At 41.0% G+C, this 19,339-nt stretch overlaps 1 protein-coding gene across 1 annotated transcript in view; it reads right to left on the reverse strand.

Moving 5' to 3' along the window:
- Positions 1-421: 421 nt before the first annotated feature.
- Positions 422-19,339, reverse strand: part of PFDN1 (prefoldin subunit 1) — a 1,325,261-nt gene continuing 1,306,343 nt past the window's right edge. The window contains exon 4 of the mRNA XM_044069375.1: positions 422-763. Within this exon, the coding sequence (XP_043925310.1) occupies positions 680-763 (84 nt within the window). The 3' untranslated portion in view covers positions 422-679. The remainder of the gene's footprint in view (positions 764-19,339) is intronic.

A 19,339-nucleotide genomic window follows, 5' to 3' on the forward strand; every position in this document is an offset into this window, starting at 1 on the left:
ACAGGAGGACAGGGGTGTCAAGTTTTGACACATCTCTCGAATCTGAGCCACTTTCCTACCTTTCTCAACAGTCAGGCCTCACTGTTGCAGTTTTATTTTTTTCACATAATCTATCCATCTTTAGGTTGGATGCCCTTGTCTTCTTTTGATTTCTTTCTGTTTCTCCAAAATCTTCTTTAGCCAAATTAAATATTTAAAAAAATGTAAAACAACATTACAGTAATACAGAGACACAATTTCAAACCAGAGTGAAAATATTTTAGCAATATTTTTTTTACACTACTATACATTAAAGGAAATGTTTTCAGCAAGGTAAAAATGCATTTTGGTCAACACACATTCAAATCACTGACAACTAATGCTTGAGAGTTCTATTCAACCCAATGTTGAAATGAAAATACAAACAAATAGTAACAACTAATTCATCTGAGGCATTCAGCATTTAATGTTTATTTATGAAGGTATGCAGTACCTTAATTATTGGTAAAAACGTAAATACTGTTTACAGTATGAGAAATACGCAAATACAGTATGACAAATATGCAAATGAAAAAGGCTTATTTGTAATTCATACAAAAATGTCACTGTGCAGTTCCATTTCATTCTTTTTATTAATAAAGAAATGTAATTCATAACCAAACAGTAGTCGTGTACAGCTTCAAATGGGCACAGCTTTATTTCACTGTGACCTTCTTGCAGCTAGCATCTCTCTGATATTATCTTCAGCCTCCTTTACACTACGCTCCAGATATGCCTTCCGCTGCTGCAAAAGAAAAAAAAAAAACATCAGTACTACAAAGGAAATTCACATAGTTAACTGAAACATTTTTGAAGGCTTAGGACTCATGGTCGCTGCTTACAATTGTAAAATTAACAGCTTTTTTATGCATTAATTCAGGAAAACATTTTTAATCATTTGCCTTCCCCTTTGACTGCTGACACCAACCTCCCCAATGACAGACATAAGCACCTGCATTAGGGTTACCACCTGTCCCACTTTATGAGGGACAGTCCCTCTTTGGGCAGTTGTGCCCTGACAAAAAAATAAAAAAAAATGGCAAATGTCCTGAGATTTTAGGACAAAATTATTTCCTATACTTTATGTAATAGTTGCATAAAACAGTTATTCTGTATTTAAAATACCTAAATGTTGTAAGAAACGGATTAATCAACTAAAATGCTACAAGAATAAGCTTTTACTTAGGCAAAAAAAGTTAAGTTCTATCCTTTGTACTGACCGTGGGTATGTGTCGGCCTGTAAAATCTGATGTTTGTCCCGAAAATGTCCCACTTCGGCCATTTGAAAAGGTGGCAACCCTAACCTGCATCAGTGTAAGGGCATTTTATGCCCTCCTTGATGTTAGTGTGTGAACCCACATGTATGCCTACAAAACTTACTGTCACTGGCTTGGGCTGTTGATCTATGACCCACAGTCCCACTACCACTGCTGTAGTGCAAGTGGAGTGCATAAGAGCAATCTGCAACCTTTTCCTTTCCCCAGGATAGAAAAGCAAACATGAGCCGCTCACTCCTATCCAGCCCTGTGTACTTCTACCAGGTCCTAAGCTGTCTGTCAAATGCAACTTGTGTTGGTCATAGTCATGACGTTAGTCATCTACACTTCTGAGCCAGGTATTTAGGAAAACTTTACTAGGAAGGTCATAGTCTGGCTATTCCAGCTTATGTTCAGCTGTACTCTTGCTATGCACAAATGTCAAGCTGAAAATATTCAAGGACAGAGAGAAATGCTTGCAACCTACAGCCATACAAAATAAAAGTCATGCATGCCTCAGCTCACAACAGTGAAGGCCCCCCTTTTAAACTAATGAGAGGGGACACAAACACCTTCAGAGTGTTACCTAAACAAAAATGCCAACGGAATAAAACACAACTCGAAGGTGCATAAAAAGTGCTTAAAAATAAAAAGTTATTTTATATATTTTATTTTATAAAATTTTATATATTTTCTTTAAGATTTTATATCTTTCGATTTTTATATCTATGTTTATACTACGTTATAGAAAGCATTTCACATTGATTCTTGTTTTGTTTTAGGAATATGGCTGAACGCTTTCATCCTTGTTATATTTTTTATGTGCATATTTTACTTTAAAGTAACAGCTGATGCCTGAATTTGATTGGTTGATGACTGATTAAAGGTTCCATTAACAGATCTGTGAATGAGTTTACTGCATATTTTTACGGTCTGATGATGCATTTGTGAAAGCGCTTACAGTCTATTAAACATTTTATTTTAAGTACTTTTTATGCATCTTCGAGTTCTGTTTTATCCCATTGGCATTTTTGTTTTGGTTTCACTACTGTTCAATGGTTTATTTATTTCAGCCATGTTATTTTGTTTTGTTTTGTCTATTTTTATCTTCAGAGTGTTATTTTGATTTTCCTCTTCTGCAGCTTATATTATGTAATCCCCCTTTTTTAATGCCTGCTTAGTAACAATATTGGAAAGACTTCCATTTACTTTACTCACTAGTTTCCAAAGACATTCAGTTTTTGATACAGGAGACATACATGGCAGAACATCACCTCTGTAAAACTTCACAAGAAATGACAATAAAACAGGAAAAGGTTTAATCCAGAATTATCATGAAAGTCAGTAAGGCAATACTTTACTGAGTCCGACCCTGCACAGAATACCAGATGGGAGCAAAATGTGTATTCAACATCATTGTTTAAAAGAACTGAGCAGGAGACACTAGGTAGCATGCACTTCCTCCTTCACACTCTTGTTGGACCTTCATTTAGATTACTAGATGACATATTGTCTGCAGCAAACATTATGCCGTGATAGAACAGCATACATCTCACTCCCACAATGCAAAAATGTAAATGGTATCACATAAGGTACCTTTGCACAGTGTGTCATAACACAGCTCAGTAAGGTAAACTCCAGGTGTTAAAAATGGTGTGTTTACATAACACAGATGACGTAGCATGCAACTAAAAAACCAGCACACTGTGTAGCTAAAATCAGCATGTTTCAAAAGCAAACTTTGTAACTAAACCTCATCTACAAATTTCAAATTCAAGTTTGTTTGTTAACTGAGAAAATAACATCACTTACCAAAATACACCATGTAAGTACTAAAGGAAATGAACTACAACACAGAACACAAGAGGGAAGAATTGTGATCCTGGAGTCCCGCCCATCTTTAAATATAGATCTATAAATTCCTATAAAATGATCTATTATTTAAATCTGTTGCAACATGAAACACAGAAAAAAATAATGTCTCTTTTTTAAGTTTGCCACTTATTTATCTTATCTCATTAGTATGATAAAAGCACTGGCATTTCATGTCACTACTCCCACATGACACTATATACATTTTTTTGTCTGATGTTATGACAACTTTCCCTCTGACAAACAGCAAGCACCTTTACATCTTCCAACAACTCAAATGAAAAAATGTATAAAAAAATAAACAAACTACTTCAACAGTTCTGAAACTGTGAGAAGAGCCTCTCTTGAGAGGCCCTGACATGTTTAGAGCAATCTCAAACAGGTTTGACAATGTTTACCACTTTATAAAGTTAAATATTTAATATTACTTTTATGTAGGATCAGGCCGATCTTAGAAGAATAACAGCAGCCAATGTATTTAATTGCAATGCAGCAGTACAAGAACATAAAATATGCCGCGGCAGTGCAGCGGTAGTGTTGTCGTCTCACAGCAAGAGGTTCTCCCGTTCAATTCTTGGCCAAAGCGCCTTCTGTGTGGAGTCTGCAAGTCCTCCCCACGGTCGAGTGGCTTTCGAAAGACATGCGTGAATGAGCGTGCCTTCGTTGAAGGTTGGGCGTTGGGCTGGCACCGTACAAATCTACTGCCAATCATTTGTGGACCGGAGTTCCGCTGTGGCGACCCCTAACCGGGAATAGCTGAAAGAAAAAGTAGTAGTACAAGAACATAAAATCAAAATCCCGATTATTTAAAATGTGTTTGCATATTGAGGAGCTGGGTCTTTCTATTTCAGTACATTCTTTTGTATGGGGAAGCCCACATTTTTTTTTTTAATATTTAGGGGAGTCTCAATGATTTTTCGGCAGTTCAGTATTTTTTTTTTTTGTTTTATTTCACACTTGCTTACTAGGATAGTACACTGATCACAAATGACCATTTGCAAGTACTGTCAAGTGAAAAAGAAAAATTAAAAGTAAAAAAAGGTAGAACAGAGAAAACAGTAAGCTGGACACATTAAACAGAACAGAAAGTAACAATATATAACAAAAATTGCACAGCAGCAATAAATGTAGCAACAATTATGAGGGAAGTATACATTTTATGTGATTATATTTGAGGTTTACATCATGATGGTAATGCTGTGCCCTAATGAGAGAGAGAAATCTTGCTTTTTTCCCACTTTTCTGAGAGTTAAAAAAGTTCAGTTACAGGCTTGCTGTTCCTGAACTGTTTGAAAGTTTCTGTGAGGCCATTTTTGCTTGGGCTGAAGGAGGGTCTCTGTGTTCATCAGTGGCAGTGACTAACATTGAGCAGCTTCCCTGCCCCCCGGAGAGGTGGTTACTGACTTGAAACTGTAGTTTTATTGGCCACTAGGGGTCATTTCCATAACTCCTTCATCTTCCTCTCTTAAAACCTAGTTGCCTCGTGGTTTGAGCGTCTTTTCAGGCTTGTTGGCTGTTGGTGAAGCACCCTCCAAGAGGAAAAACGCTGAGAGAAGAAGGAGCCACTTTTGAGATTTTAAGTATTTTTCTCTGTTTATTTGCTAAGTTTTTCTGCGTAGCTGCCTAGCTTGAGCATTTTCTGGCTTGTTAAACTTGATTTCTGTATTAGTAGCTGTATTTAGAGCACAACCAAAAGCTGTTTGCTGAATTTCCTGTTTGCACTTAATTTTAAATCGCTTTTTTCTTAAAACTTGCATATTTTCTGTCCTTGACCTAGCACTCTTGTGTGGGGTCATTTACTGCACTGTTATAACTTGATATTACTTGTGAACCTCTGCTATCTCTGTAAAAACAAAACAAAAAAAAATCTTGCTTTTTCCCACTTTTCTGAGAGTTAAAAGTTCAGTTACAGGCTTGCTGTTCCTGAACTGTTTGAAAGTTTCTGTGAGGCCATTTTGCTTGGGCTGAAGGAGGGTCTCTGTGTTCATCAGTGGCAGTGACTAACATTGAGCAGCTTCCTGCCCCCGGAGAGGTGGTTACTGACTTGAAACTGTAGTGTTATTGGCCACTAGGGTCATTTCCATAACTCCTTCATCTTCCTCTCTTAAAACCTAGTTGCCTCGTGGTTTGAGCGTCTTTTCAGGCTTGTTGGCTGTTGGTGAAGCACCTCCAAGAGGAAAAACGCTGAGAGAAGAAGGGAGCCACTTTTGAGATTTTAAGTATTTTTCTCTGTTTATTTGCTAAGTTTTTCTGCATAGCTGCCTAGCTTGAGCATTTTCTGGCTTGTTAAACTTGATTTCTGTATTAGTAGCTGTATTTAGAGCACAACCAAAAGCTGTTTGCTGAATTTCCTGTTTGCACTTAATTTTAAATCGCTTTTTTCTTAAAACTTGCATATTTTCTGTCCTTGACCTAGCACTCTTGTGTGGGGTCATTTACTGCACTGTTATAACTTGATATTACTTGTGAACCTCTGCTATCTCTGTAAAAAACAAAAACAAAAAAAAAATCTTGCTTTTTTCCCACTTTTCTGAGAGTTAAAAAAGTTCAGTTACAGGCTTGCTGTTCCTGAACTGTTTGAAAGTTTCTGTGAGGCCATTTTTGCTTGAGCTGAAGGAGGGTCTCTGTGTTCATCAGTGGCAGTGACTAACATTTAGCAGCTTCCCTGTCCCCGGAGAGGTGGTTACTGACTTGAAACTGTAGTTTTATTGGCCACTAGGGGTCATTTCCATAACTCCTTCATCTTCCTCTCTTAAAACCTAGTTGCCTCGTGGTTTGAGCGTCTTTTCAGGCTTGTTGGCTGTTGGTGAAGCACCCTCCAAGAGGAAAAAACGCTGAGAGAAGAAGGGAGCCACTTTTGAGATTTTAAGTATTTTTTCTCTGTTTATTTGCTAAGTTTTTCTGCATAGCTGCCTAGCTTGAGCATTTTCTGGCTTGTTAAACTTGATTTCTGTATTAGTAGCTGTATTTAGAGCACAACCAAAAGCTGTTTGCTGAATTTCCTGTTTGCACTTAATTTTAAATCGTTTTTTCTTAAAACTTGCATATTTTCTGTCCTTGACCTAGCACTCTTGTGTGGGGTCATTTACTGCACTGTTATAACTTGATATTACTTGTGAACCTCTGCTATCTCTGTAAAAACAAAACAAAAAAAATCTTGCTTTTTTCCCACTTTTCTGAGAGTTAAAAGTTCAGTTACAGGCTTGCTGTTCCTGAACTGTTTGAAAGTTTCTGTGAGGCCACTGTTGCTTGGGCTGAAGGAGGGTCTCTGTGTTCATCAGTGGCAGTGACTAACATTGAGCAGCTTCCCTGCTCCCCGGAGAGGTGGTTACTGACTTGAAACTGTAGTTTTATTGGCCACTAGGGGTCATTTCCATAACTCCTTCATCTTCCTCTCTTAAAACCTAGGTGCCTCGTGGTTTGAGCGTCTTTTCAGGCTTGTTGGCTGTTGGTGAAGCACCCTCCAAGAGGAAAAAACGCTGAGAGAAGAAGGGAGCCACTTTTGAGATTTTAAGTATTTTTCTCTGTTTATTTGCTAAGTTTTTCTGCATAGCTGCCTAGCTTGAGCATTTTCTGGCTTGTTAAACTTGATTTCTGTATTAGTAGCTGTATTTAGAGCACAACCAAAAGCTGTTTGCTGAATTTCCTGTTTGCACTTAATTTTAAATCGTTTTTTTCTTAAAACTTGCATATTTTCTGTCCTTGACCTAGCACTCTTGTGTGGGGTCATTTACTGCACTGTTATAACTTGATATTACTTGTGAACCTCTGCTATCTCTGTAAAAAACAAAAAAAAAAATCTTGCTTTTTTCCCACTTTTCTGAGAGTTAAAAAAGTTCAGTTACAGGCTTGCTGTTCCTGAACTGTTTGAAAGTTTCTGTGAGGCCATTTTTGCTTGGGCTGAAGGAGGGTCTCTGTGTTCATCAGTGGCAGTGACTAACATTGAGCAGCTTCCCTGCCCCCCCGGAGAGGTGGTTACTGACTTGAAACTGTAGTTTTATTGGCCACTAGGGGTCATTTCCATAACTCCTTCATTTGTCCTCAGAGGAGTGGTTTAAGGCAGTAACTTGTAGTTTATTGGCCATTTTGGGTCATTTCCTGTCTTTTCCAGCCCCCTGCTATAAAGCACGCTTTAGCGCGATTTAGCCCGATTTAGCACGGAGTTGCTACTGTTGCACACTAGGGCAGCGCCGGTTAAGCAGGTTTAAACTATTCAGGCTACCTAAAGTCCACTCTTCAAATTTTCCCTTAAAACTACCTTCCTCGAACTATACTACTGATCTAATCAGCGTATCCTATAATTTAAAAGATCATCTCTACTTGACTCCAAGTAGACTATTCTCTATCTGTTAAACGTAGCACTTGCTCCTACAGTACTTATTACCTTGATACGGCACTCTTGTCATAGATAGTACCCCAAAAGGCAACCCCCATTTCTCGGTCACCCACGTCCCCGAATCTTTTTAAAGTTTTTTGTCTATTCCTTCTAGCATGTCGAGGATCAGTTGCTAGTGTCCTCTCCTGCTCAGCTGGTGAACCTGGGAATATTGAGGCAATGTTACAATTGCCTCATGTACACAGACAACCCTCTCCTCCTCCCACAAAACACAAATACATGCGAGAGATGCAACTATACGGCCAAACTGGAGGCTGAGCTCTCTCAACATAGGACTGGCAAGACCAGTCAGGAGGAGAAGGTTACCACACACACTATAGACCCAGTCTCACATATTACCATTACAACCTCAAATCATACACATAAACACACAAAGACATACTCGAGGCTCTGATCAAAATCTACCAAAACAGCAGAGGCCACCAAAGCAGACACCCAAACAACCACCACCTCAGAACACAACACCTGCAACACATAGACCTCACAGTCAGAGTGTCAAACAGTCACAGCCCTTAAGGCCAAACACAATGCCAGACACACTAGTCATTGGTGACTCCATAGTCAGACACACTGACGCCCCGCTCACCAGACTGAGTAAGGAGAAGGTCACAGTAAGCTGCCTGTCGGGCGCTAGAATCCGCCACATAACGCAAGCACTCAGGTCTCTCAACAGCAGGTACAATATGACTCAGTCATTGTCCACGCTGGTGTAAATGACCTGAGACGTACCTCCTTGGACTACATGAAAAGAGACATTGAGGAGCTCTCTGATTATGTAGCCCAGACAGGTATGACCCTGACCTTGAGCAGTATCCTACCTTCACCAAGAATGATGCCACAATACAGAGATAAGATGATCAGCTTTAACAATTGGCTTAAACACTGGTGTCATTCAAAGGGGATCCAGTGTCTGTCTGCCTGGGATGACATGCTGGACAAGCCACGCTGCTTCGCAAGGGACGGCTTGCACCTGTCACCCCTGGGATTCCGGATATTGGCAAAGGCTCTTGCCACCCCCATAGTGCCTTTTTTAGGCAAGGCTCAAATTCTAAACTTACCACCCTAGAACACAAAAAAGGAAAAAAACTAAGGGTAATGCTGCTCAATGCCAGAAGTCTAAATCTCAAAATGCATGCACTCGAGGCCCTTCTCAGTATGGAGAACATCGATGTCTGTGCTGTGACAGAAACCTGGTTCAAGGCTCCTGAGAGCACTCCAGCTATCAGGTTTTACCTCATATCATGCCCGCCCCAAAATCTGGACAATACCAAGAAAGGAGGGGTATCCATATTCATCAAGGACACCCACACCTCAAGACTGGTGGCAACGCACGATGCATCGGAGACCATCCAGGTGCAATTAACCATAGGCAAGACTGCTCTGCAAATTGTAGCATGTTACAGGCCACCCTCACAAACTCAGGAACCTCACATGGCCTTCCTGAAAACACTAGAGGGATAAATGTATCACCAAACACCATCATACTAGGTGACTTCAATTACCCTAATATAGACTGGGAACACTACTCAAGCCCAAACACCCTAGCCCAAAAGTTCCTGGAATTCATAAACTCAAATGCCATGGAACAACTAGTCACCATCCCCACAAGAGGAGATAACATACTTGATCTCATCATCACGAACATGGGAGCACAATGTTCAACACCGGAGGTGTACCCCTCACTGGTGAGATCAGACCACAAACTAATCTCGCTGGAGGTCCTCATCCCTCCCCCACCCGAAATAAAAGACCACAGTAAAGAACTTCTCAAAAGCCGACTTCACACTTCTAAAGACTAGTGTGGTCTCCTTTAAGGCCCCGAGCCGGCGGAAAACAGTACTCAAGCCACTGAATCACTTACAAATGCCTTCTACCAGCACCTGCAGGACTGCATGGATAAGGCAATCCCAAGCAAAACAAAGACTCTTTGTACCAAAGGCAAGCATCCAGTCTGGTGGACCCCAGCCATAAACAAACTCTACAACAAAAGGAGGAAGCTACTACAAGATAGAGCAAAATCCTTAAAAGGTAAGACACCCTTGATCACTATAAGTAAAAACTAAGAGCTCTCATAAAATCATCCAAAGCAAATTTCGAGAGAAAAATAGCTAAAGACTCAAAAGACAATCATAAGGCCTTCTTTAGCTATGTTAGAAACCTGGGAGGAAACTCCCAGATATGCTCAGAGCTAGTTCAAAATGATGTGAAGATTACTGATCCTACAGACATTGCCAACATACTGGCTGACAGGTTCAGTGCAAACTTCTCCCCTCCACCAAAAGGAGAGATATCTATACCAAACGATTGCAGCCCCCCAAACATCTCCAGCGCCCAAGTGAGAACTGCTCTCTCCAAAGCAAAAAACACAGCATCCATGGGACCTGATGGTGTCCCCGGCTGTGTGCTCCATGAACTCAATGAGGAATTAAACCCACAGCTAGGACAGCTGTTTAATCAAAGTCTTACCTCTGGATACGCACTCCAGGAGTGGCGCACTGCAACTGTGGTACCACTTCACAAAGGCGGTGCCTCCACCGACCCTGGAAATTACCGCCCATTAGCTTGACAAGCCTTATCTGCAAAGCCATGGAGAGGATCATAATGGACCTCATAAATAAAGACATAGGGAATTTGCAGACTTTGGATCCAACCCAGTTTGGCTTTGTCAAAGGCAGATCATGCCTTTTAAACTTGGTTGACTTTTTTGAAACAGTCACCAAAGCCATTGATGAGGAAAAGGCAGTCCATACAGCCTACCTCGATCTGGCTAAGGCCTTCGATACAATACCCCATTCGGGTATCATTGAAAAACTCATCAGCTTAAATGTCAACCCATACATCACAAGATGGGTTGCAAACTGGCTGAGTGACAGAACCCACAGGGTCAGAGCTGCTGGCGCCATGTCAGACTCAAAGCCTGTCACAAGTGGTGTCCCACAGGGCTCAGTCCTGGGCCCACTCTTGTTTGGCATCTACTTTTCCGGTACAAGCAAACACAGGAGGGTTATGGCTGACAAAGTTTGCAGATGACTGCAAACTGGGCCATAGTAGAAAACACATCTGACACAGATATCCTTCAGAAGGGTCACACAGAAACAGATAACTGGTGCCAGAGCCACGGCCTAAAGTTAAATGCCAAAAAATGCATAGTCATACCCTTCGGGAAAAACAAGGTTACCCCTAGCTACCAAATAGGTGGCAATCCACTGAGCACAGAAGAAGTTATCAGGGACCTGGGGACCCAGGTTGATAGTAGTCTGTCATTCGACACCCATGTAGCTAAAGTAGTTAGGAAGACCTTCTACATTGCCCACCTTATCATGAAGGGATTCTCATCTAGATCAAGGGAGGTCATAGTCTCCCTTTACTCATCACTCATCAGACCAATGATTGAGTACAATGCCCCATTCGGAATGTATCTGACCCGACACTTGCAGCAGCTGGAGAGGCCACAAAAGTTCCTCACCAAAAGGATAAAGGGTCTCAAAATCTGTCCTATGCTGCCCGACTGAAAGAACTCCAGCTCTATTCAGTCGCCACCGCTTGCTCAGAGGTGACCTTTGCCTAACATACAAGGCCATGTCAAACCCAGATTTGATGAATATGCTTCACCTCAAAAATCTAGATCCATCAGAGCCACAAGGGCGGGAGACTTAAACCTTGACACGGCTATTAATAGGACGTGCTGGAGGGATAGATTCATCACCCAAAGACTCCCTATGCTGTGGAACAAAATCCCGGTACATGTGAGGCAGAGCACCTCGCTGGCCTTGTTCAAGAGAAATCTTGACCAATGGATGGGAGATCGCAGATATACCCCAGGGATTACCTCAGTGTCACTGCTCGACAGAGGCACAGCAAAATAATGGGTATAGTTCCCCATACTAAAGGGGTGGCGTAAGCCACAAAACGATGGGCTAGGCTTGTAAATGCCCTCGGCAGATAGCCTAGTATGAACCTATGAACCTATAAGAAAGAGGCAGGTGGGGGAGGTGTTACTAAGTTGTGTTAGTAGTCGAGGCAGTGTAAAGCTGGAGTCTGTTGACAGGTCCTTAGGTGATGTGGCCTGGCCTGCTCTGTGGAAAGTCCAGTTTGATTTGGTGTGGAGGAATTTTATTTAATGTGTAGCTATGTAGGCTGGGGGTGGTGAGTCTCCATAGTTTAGCAACAAGGATGGAGAAAGAGTGGTTATGCAGTGTGGCCTGGGTTATAGGGGCTGGAGTGGGTTGTTTGAGAGAGGCATCTGAGGTTGTACCGTCGGCTTTTTACATGTTTGGCAGGTTGCGGTGGGAATTAATTAGGATGGAGAAATTTGAAGGTGAGAGATTCTAGCAGCAGGTCTACTCTGTGTTGCAAGGCAGTGGTTTTCATGTGTCCATTATGTGTAAGTCTATATTCAAGTTGAGCCAGAAGGACTCCTTTTCCTAGAGCTACTCTGGATGGGATGGATAGGTAGTGTGAGACTGTCCTAGTGCCCAAAAATAGAACAGAGTTAACTTCTGTCCTTGATTTCTAAATAAGGATATGGAATTTTAGACTGGTATGGCCACAAAACACAGTATTTGATGGAGTTGGTTGTTTCTATTGGTGGTCAGCTTTCTGGGTGGTGCAAAATAGTACATTTTTTGTTTTTGCGGGGTTAAGTATTAGTTTATGGTTAATGAGCCAGAAGTTGGGGGAGTTAAGGTCTTTTTGCATAATGGATCGAAAGATTACCACATTGTCAGTGTAGAGGACAAGTACGCTAGAAGGTCAAAAGACAGATTATTAATGTAAATAGAGAAGAGGCACAAGAATAGAATATTGGGGTCCTCACACTGAAAGAGGTGGGGGATCACAGAAGGAAGAGGGTAATTTAACTTTGCAGAACATGGTTTGACAGGATGAGTTGGTGGTTGATTAGGTTAAAGTCTTTTGTTTGATCAACAAATATTGCTCCTGTTATCTTTGTCAGTGATGCATCCAAAGTATATTCTCTTTACTGGGGACCTGTCCAAAACCCATGCTGCTTCAGGGTAACGACATGGTACTGCTGAATATAGCTCGAGTGTTGGAAATAAATTATTTTTTTGCAGAAAAGAAGGAATAACTTGGCTGGTGTGCTCCTTTAGTTTTACTTTTCATATTTTTTTCTAGCACCTTACCAAGAGTAGACAGGATGGAATAGGACAAAAGCATGAGGTGTTCTGAGGTTGAGAGAGGGAGATAATGAGTGTTACTTTCCAGATGTTAGACATTACATTTTGTGTCAGGCAAAGGTTAAATATGTGAAGAGGAGACTGAATTAAAAAGTCCAGTGGCGGTGTATAAAACAGGAAAATTCTGTTCTGAGCCTGGGGATGGGGAAGTTTGTTGGCATGTTTTCAAGTAAGTTACTGATGACTTTATATGAGATTTTTTTGCAGTACAAGGGGGGTTCCGGGAGAGTGGAGTGGAGATGCTGCTGATAGAGAATTTGGCGCCATCTCTAATCTAACAATGTCAGGGCAGGTGATTAGTCCTGGATTAGGTTGAGAGAGGATTTACTGTCAGAGGATTTGTATTCAATGAGTAGAATGACCTTTTGTGATAAGTGTTTGTGTTTTTTAGGAGTTTAAGTTGCCTTTTTTTTTTTTAAATTGAGGTACTATATACACTGATAGTGCTGTTATGCCATAACCCCCCACCCAACTTTGCTACCAAGGTTGTACGGCTTAGATTGCATATTCCAGGCAAAATAATACCCTCACCATGCATATACATGTGTGCACAACTTTATATACATTTCATAGATTAACAGGAGTATACCGTTTGATTCTCGGCTGGAGCGCCTTCTGTGTGGAGTCTGCATGTCCTCCCCGCGGTCGAGTGACGTTCGAAAGACATGCGTAAAATGCCTTTGCTGAAGGTTGGGTGTCGAGCTGGCACTGCGGCACCCATAAAAAATCTACTGCCAATCAATAGCGGACCGGAGTTCCGCTGTGGCGACCCCTAACTGGGAAAAGCCGAAAGAAGAACAACTAGGCTAACAACCACTAAGGCAACCCGAATGTGACCCATACATTTGATTTAGGTGGTAAGTGATTTACTGACTGTCTCTGTCCATCAGACACACAGGCACCAGACCAGGGGGTGAATTTCTGATTACCCATCCATTGATCCAAGTTGCACATAATTAGGGATAGGGAGGAATTCTGCTTCACATGGATGGGGGAGCCTGTTCCAGTGAATGGGAATTCTCTGAGAAATGTACCTTTCTCTTCAACATGTCCTATTTATGTCGCAAGCAAAATTTAGGTCTTTTAATCTAGTAGTTCTGATGCTGTTTTGTGGATGTTCATAAGGTTCATCAAAACAGGGTCCAGGGATGCCTTGTATGCTAGGCTAAGCTCACCTCTCAGAACTTTGTATGATACCAGGTACAGAGAAAGGGCTTTGAGGCAATGAGCATAATACATTGTGTTCACTCCCTGTATTCTTTTTGTAAGGAACCTTTGTGGACATTCCAGTTGCTCCATGTATCTGGTTAGGTACATACCAAAGGGGGAATTATACTCTATGATGGGTCTGATGATGGCCGCGTATAGTGGTATGATAACCTCTCTGGACCTAGATGCTATACTCTTGCTTATAAGTTGAGCAACATAGAAGGATCTTCTTACTACCTTGGACACATGTTGGTTGAAGGCTAGGTTACTATATACGCAAGTTCCTGAATCCTGACTACTGAATCAGCTTTTAGAGGGTTGATTGAAAATGTAGTTAGTTGGAGTGGTCAACTTCCCAAAAGGTACTGAAATGCATTTCTTGGACTTGAATTTTAAGCCACGGTTTTCGCACCAACAATTTGTGTTGGATCTTCCTAAAGGTATTCTCATCTTGAGGGGATTTGATGACTGCTCCCAGTTTGTAATCCTCGGTGAACTTGGTTAGCCAGAGGCCTCTGAAACTGGGTTTGACATCAGAGAAGTAGGTACAAGAAGGAATGGGCATAAAATACATTGCTGGGAGATTACACAGATCACTAGCCTCTCTGGGAAGGTGGCCTCATAGATTCTAACCTCCTGGTTCCTATCAGTGAGTCAGCTAGCTACCCAGAGTGTTATAAGGGGGTTTACACCTATTTCCATAAGTTTGGTGACAATGCCTGAGTGAGTTATTGTATCAAATGCTTTAGTCAGATCTAGGTAGGTAGTATGCACCATTTTTTCTTCATCCACTGCCTTAGTGACCTTTTCAAAGAAATCCACTATATTCAGTAAATATGACCTTTCTTTGATAAAGCCAGACTAGGGAGCATTCAGTGTCTGAAGTACTCCTATGCCTTTGTTGATAATTTCCATGATAATTCTTCCATTGGCTTTGCAAATAAGACTAGGCAGACTAATGGGTCTGTAGCTTCCAGGATCTGTTCATGGTCCTCCCTTATGAAGGGGAATGATGGTTGCAGTCCTCTAGTAATGTGGCACAAAGCCTGTTTTAGGACTATATATTATAGCTAAATAATGAATCCAGGGGTCCTGATAATGCATATTTTAGATGGTTCAGAAGGCATCCTGGGATGTTATTGGGGCACACTGAGTCCATGTTCTTGGCTTTAGCAAGCGTAACTTGTATGATCTCCCTAGTTATAGTTGGAGGGGTTATGTTTGAGGGTATTTTTGGCGGGATGGTTGGAGTTGAGAGTGGGGTAGTTGGAACTGAATTTTTCAGCTAACAGGTTCGCTATTAATACCATGTACGGTAAATGTGGCACCATTAACCACATTGCTTTGTACTGCCTTTGAGGTTTCTGACATAGCTGAAGAAGACCTTATGGTTATCCTTTACTTGGGAGACTATCTTAACCTCACAGATGACTTTGCTTGACCTAATTAGCCCTCTTAGTTGCCTATTTAGTTTGAGTTTTTATCTTTATGGGAAGTACCCTACCTGATTTTTGCCATAATGTTTTCCTTTAGTTGTATATCCTGTTTAATTTGGGATGCCACCAGGAAGGCTTGTTTCTGGGACTAGTCCTGGTTTATTTCTGGTAGATACATCAGCCTCTGTGTAGCCACTGACAAGGTCCTACAGAGTTTCTAAGAGCACCTCAGCAGAGGCTGATGTGCTCTCGGGGTTTGGAGGGGCATTGAATTTGACAAACCATCACTTAAAATATAGTTTGCCTTGGAATACTTTCTAAATATTACTGGTGTTAATAAGATTAAGGAGTTGATTTTGATGGAGACAGCCTTATAATCAGACCTTAACAGGGAGGTTGAGATATTGGGGTGGCAGGGGAGTAGTGTTCTCCAGTATATGTGAGCATGAAGTCCAGTATGATGGAGCCCCTACTGGGCATATTCACTATTTGGTCAATGGTGTTTGTATTTATGAAGTCTAGGAATAACTATGCCTGTAGATGTGATGTTGGGTAGGATTCCCAGTCTACAGAGAGCTGATTAAAGCATCCCATTAATACAGTGTTAGGTTGGATGTTAAGTGTCTCCAGTAGGTCCAAATATACGTAGTGAGCTTCTTGGGAGATGGAGAGTGACCTATAACTGGCTAGGATACAGTACAGATTTTTGTCTATGGTGATCTGCACATTAAGGAACTCCAGCGTGCTATCCTGTTTGACCACACTAAGGTATGCATACTACTGATGTAAACTGAGACACCTCCATCTTTAGTCCTCGTCTGTGCAGCTACTGATTTAAAAGTGTGAAAGGCACTGAAATCTTGCACTGTCAGGATACTCTCTGGTGCTTTAAACTATGTCTCAGTAACTGTACAGATGTCTATATTCTTGAGTGTAAGGAGGGCTTGGAGGGAATGTAGTTTTTTGTTTAGGCTCCTGGTACTGAGCAGTAACACCTTGAGGTTCAGATGAATTGATTTTACTATGTTGGGAGGCTTGTCAATTTGGCATTGCCTAAAAAGAGGCACTATGGGGGTGGATAAAGTGTAGGCCAATATTCAAAATCATAGCAGGGGAAAGGTGCAGACCATCCTTGGCAAACCAATTTGGTCTGTTAACAATGACCTCCCAAACAGAAATACTGCTCCCTCTTAGAATGACACCAGAAAGACAGCCAGTTGCTGAAATCAATCAATTTTTTGCTCATATTGTGGCAACATCCTCGGTGATGTTAATATGCTACTCAAAACTAGGCTCATAACCAGTCTGAGACACAATCGGAAGGATCCATAATGTCACTTTTCATATAGTCCAGGGAGGTACATCTCAGGTCATTTACACTTACGTGGACTGTGATGGAATCATACTGGTACCTGTGGTGTAATGACTTGAGTGAGTGCATGATTTAGTGGATCTTGGCTCCAGAGAAGCAACTAAGGCTTGTCTGTGAACCAGGCTGCGACAATACTAACCCCACCCCACAGCTGTGATTTCTGCAAGTGCTTACTTACAGAATTCACACATGCCTGCTGTCATACAAGAAACATTTTACCAGAAGGCAGGGAAACTGCTGATGCAAACATGGTCAACCAGTCCTACTAATGGGTACCAGCTGTGAACCGTCTCCTCAGAAATGGCATTCCATTCTCCCCACACCAGCTACAACAGATGCCCAAGTTGCCAACTGAACCCAAGTCGTCTGAGTTATTGTCAAGACTTTTCCCTTTATGCCAACAAACCTGGCTCAGGATACATAATTTAATGTAGCTTTAGCTCAACTACTGAAATCAGCAGAGAAACACAGATGATGTGCATTTATTGTGAAAGTCAGAAGAAACTCTTGAGCAGAAATCCATGATATCCCCAACAATAAGTTGAACTTAAGAGACAGGACCAAGCTTTCCTTGGTTAAAAAAAAAGTCAGTGTTAAATGCTGACTTACACTAACACTGAACAGCAGTGGTGGTTAAAATCTGTGCTCAATAAGACTGTAAAGCATATGGTAGTGCAGGGAGAAAAGTAAGACAGTAATCCTTACACATTTAAAATGCTTTATCACTGCATTATAGATAGTGAGGAGTATAGATTTCCTGACTTGGTTTAATATTTCAGCTTCCTGTCCCTGTTTGATATTAATTATACAGATTACTGATGTTAGATACTCAAAAATGCATTATATTCCACATGGAAACGTTGTCACTACTCTTGTTAACATGATTATTACTACATATACCACATTCTGAATGAACAATATTTGACAGCTTTTTGTGAATTCAGTACTTCACAAAATCAGCCATGCAATGACAGCATCCTAACTTGATAAAATCAAACAGACTACAGCATTCTTTAGAAGTATTAAACTGAATTTAAAGTGGTAGGAACTGATGTACAGCAGGGACCATGGAAGGTTATATTTGGAGGCCAGATCCAGAAAGCTGTATGTAATATAGCACAATGAGGACAGCACTGACGTAGTGCTGAGACATAACATGCAGGTCTGGAGTAATGTTTATAAAAACACATACATATTGTGGTGAACACACTACTCCCCAGGTTGTCCTTTTTAATTTATTTACTTCTATTTTACATTTGTTTACTGTGGTAGTACATTGATCACAACCAACCTTTTGCAGGTAGTGCCTTGGTGAAGTAATTCACAAAAAAGAAAAAGTCGAACAGACGCAAGTAAGATGTATATATCAAAAACAGAACAGAAGGTAACAATACATAAAAACTGCACAGCAGCAATTGACAGCTGTAGTAACAATTATGAGAGAAGTTGATATTTTACATGATAATACTTCAGATTTACAACATGGTGAAAATTACTTGGGATAATGACAAGTCAGGATGGAGGACAGAAGTTTCCCCTGATGGCAGCAAAAAATATATAGGCTGGCAGCATAACTCCTTCTGCAGTGTGCTGAGCCCTAGCAGAGTAAATGGTAAATGGGGGATTGCTATACACATACAATGGTGCTATGAAATTAACACTCCCTCAAGCACGGCTGAAAGACTACATTTGCATATAATGGGCAAAGTAATAACACCTGCCCCTCCCACACCCACATACAATTTTATTTAATTTTCTTTTAAGAATTTTGGTTAAGTCAGTAAGTGTATGTGTACACGTGCATCCAGAAAAGCCTGTTTCTATGTTCATAAACCTAAGCAGTCTGTCTAGAGATATGTATGTGTACTTAAATAGAATGAGCCAATTAAGACTACTGTTTTACATCTGTGATACATACTGGCAAATCAGATAGAGTTGTTGCCTCACAGCAACAGGTTCTCCAGTTCGAATCTCAGCTAGTGCGCCTTCTAAGTGGAGTCTACATGTTTTCCCTTTGTTCATTTGGGTTTCCTCCCAGGTTTTCCAGTTTCCTCCCCCTTCCAAAGACATGTAGTAGGTGGATTGGACACTCTAAGTTGGCCATAAGTGTGCATGCGAGCATGTGGTATGAAAGAACAACTGCAGCAGGGATAGCCACCCAGCAATGTTAACCTTGACTCTAGATGACTGTCACTGAGGAAGTGATCCCCCAACTCATGTGCAAAAATGGAAAATGGGGTTGTAGATGAATGGATACATATCTATAAGTCTGTGGATGTGTGTGTATGCGTGTATGTACAGCTAAACAGAAAAATACAGACGGTATATTTTATCTAAATAAGTATTTTTATTCCCTCTTTCCAGTCAGTTTGGACTCAAGCCGAACTGGAAGACTGAAGGATAATATTTTAGTGCGCATTTTTTGCAATTTTGTATAAGTGAGATTATCCAGCTAGTGCAGGGTAAAGGGGGCAACTGTCCTGGGTGCAAAGTGTTGGGGATGTAAGTGCTCTTTAATACATACTGGCTTTTAAAATCTGGTATTGAATTTGCAGTCAAACCTGAGAGCTGTAGTTCTCTGT

The sequence above is a fragment of the Protopterus annectens genome, chromosome 4.part0 (genome assembly GCF_019279795.1).
Source record: "Protopterus annectens isolate FY-2018-M chromosome 4.part0, PAN1.0, whole genome shotgun sequence".
In the NCBI taxonomy this organism is placed as follows: Eukaryota; Metazoa; Chordata; order Ceratodontiformes; family Protopteridae; genus Protopterus; species Protopterus annectens.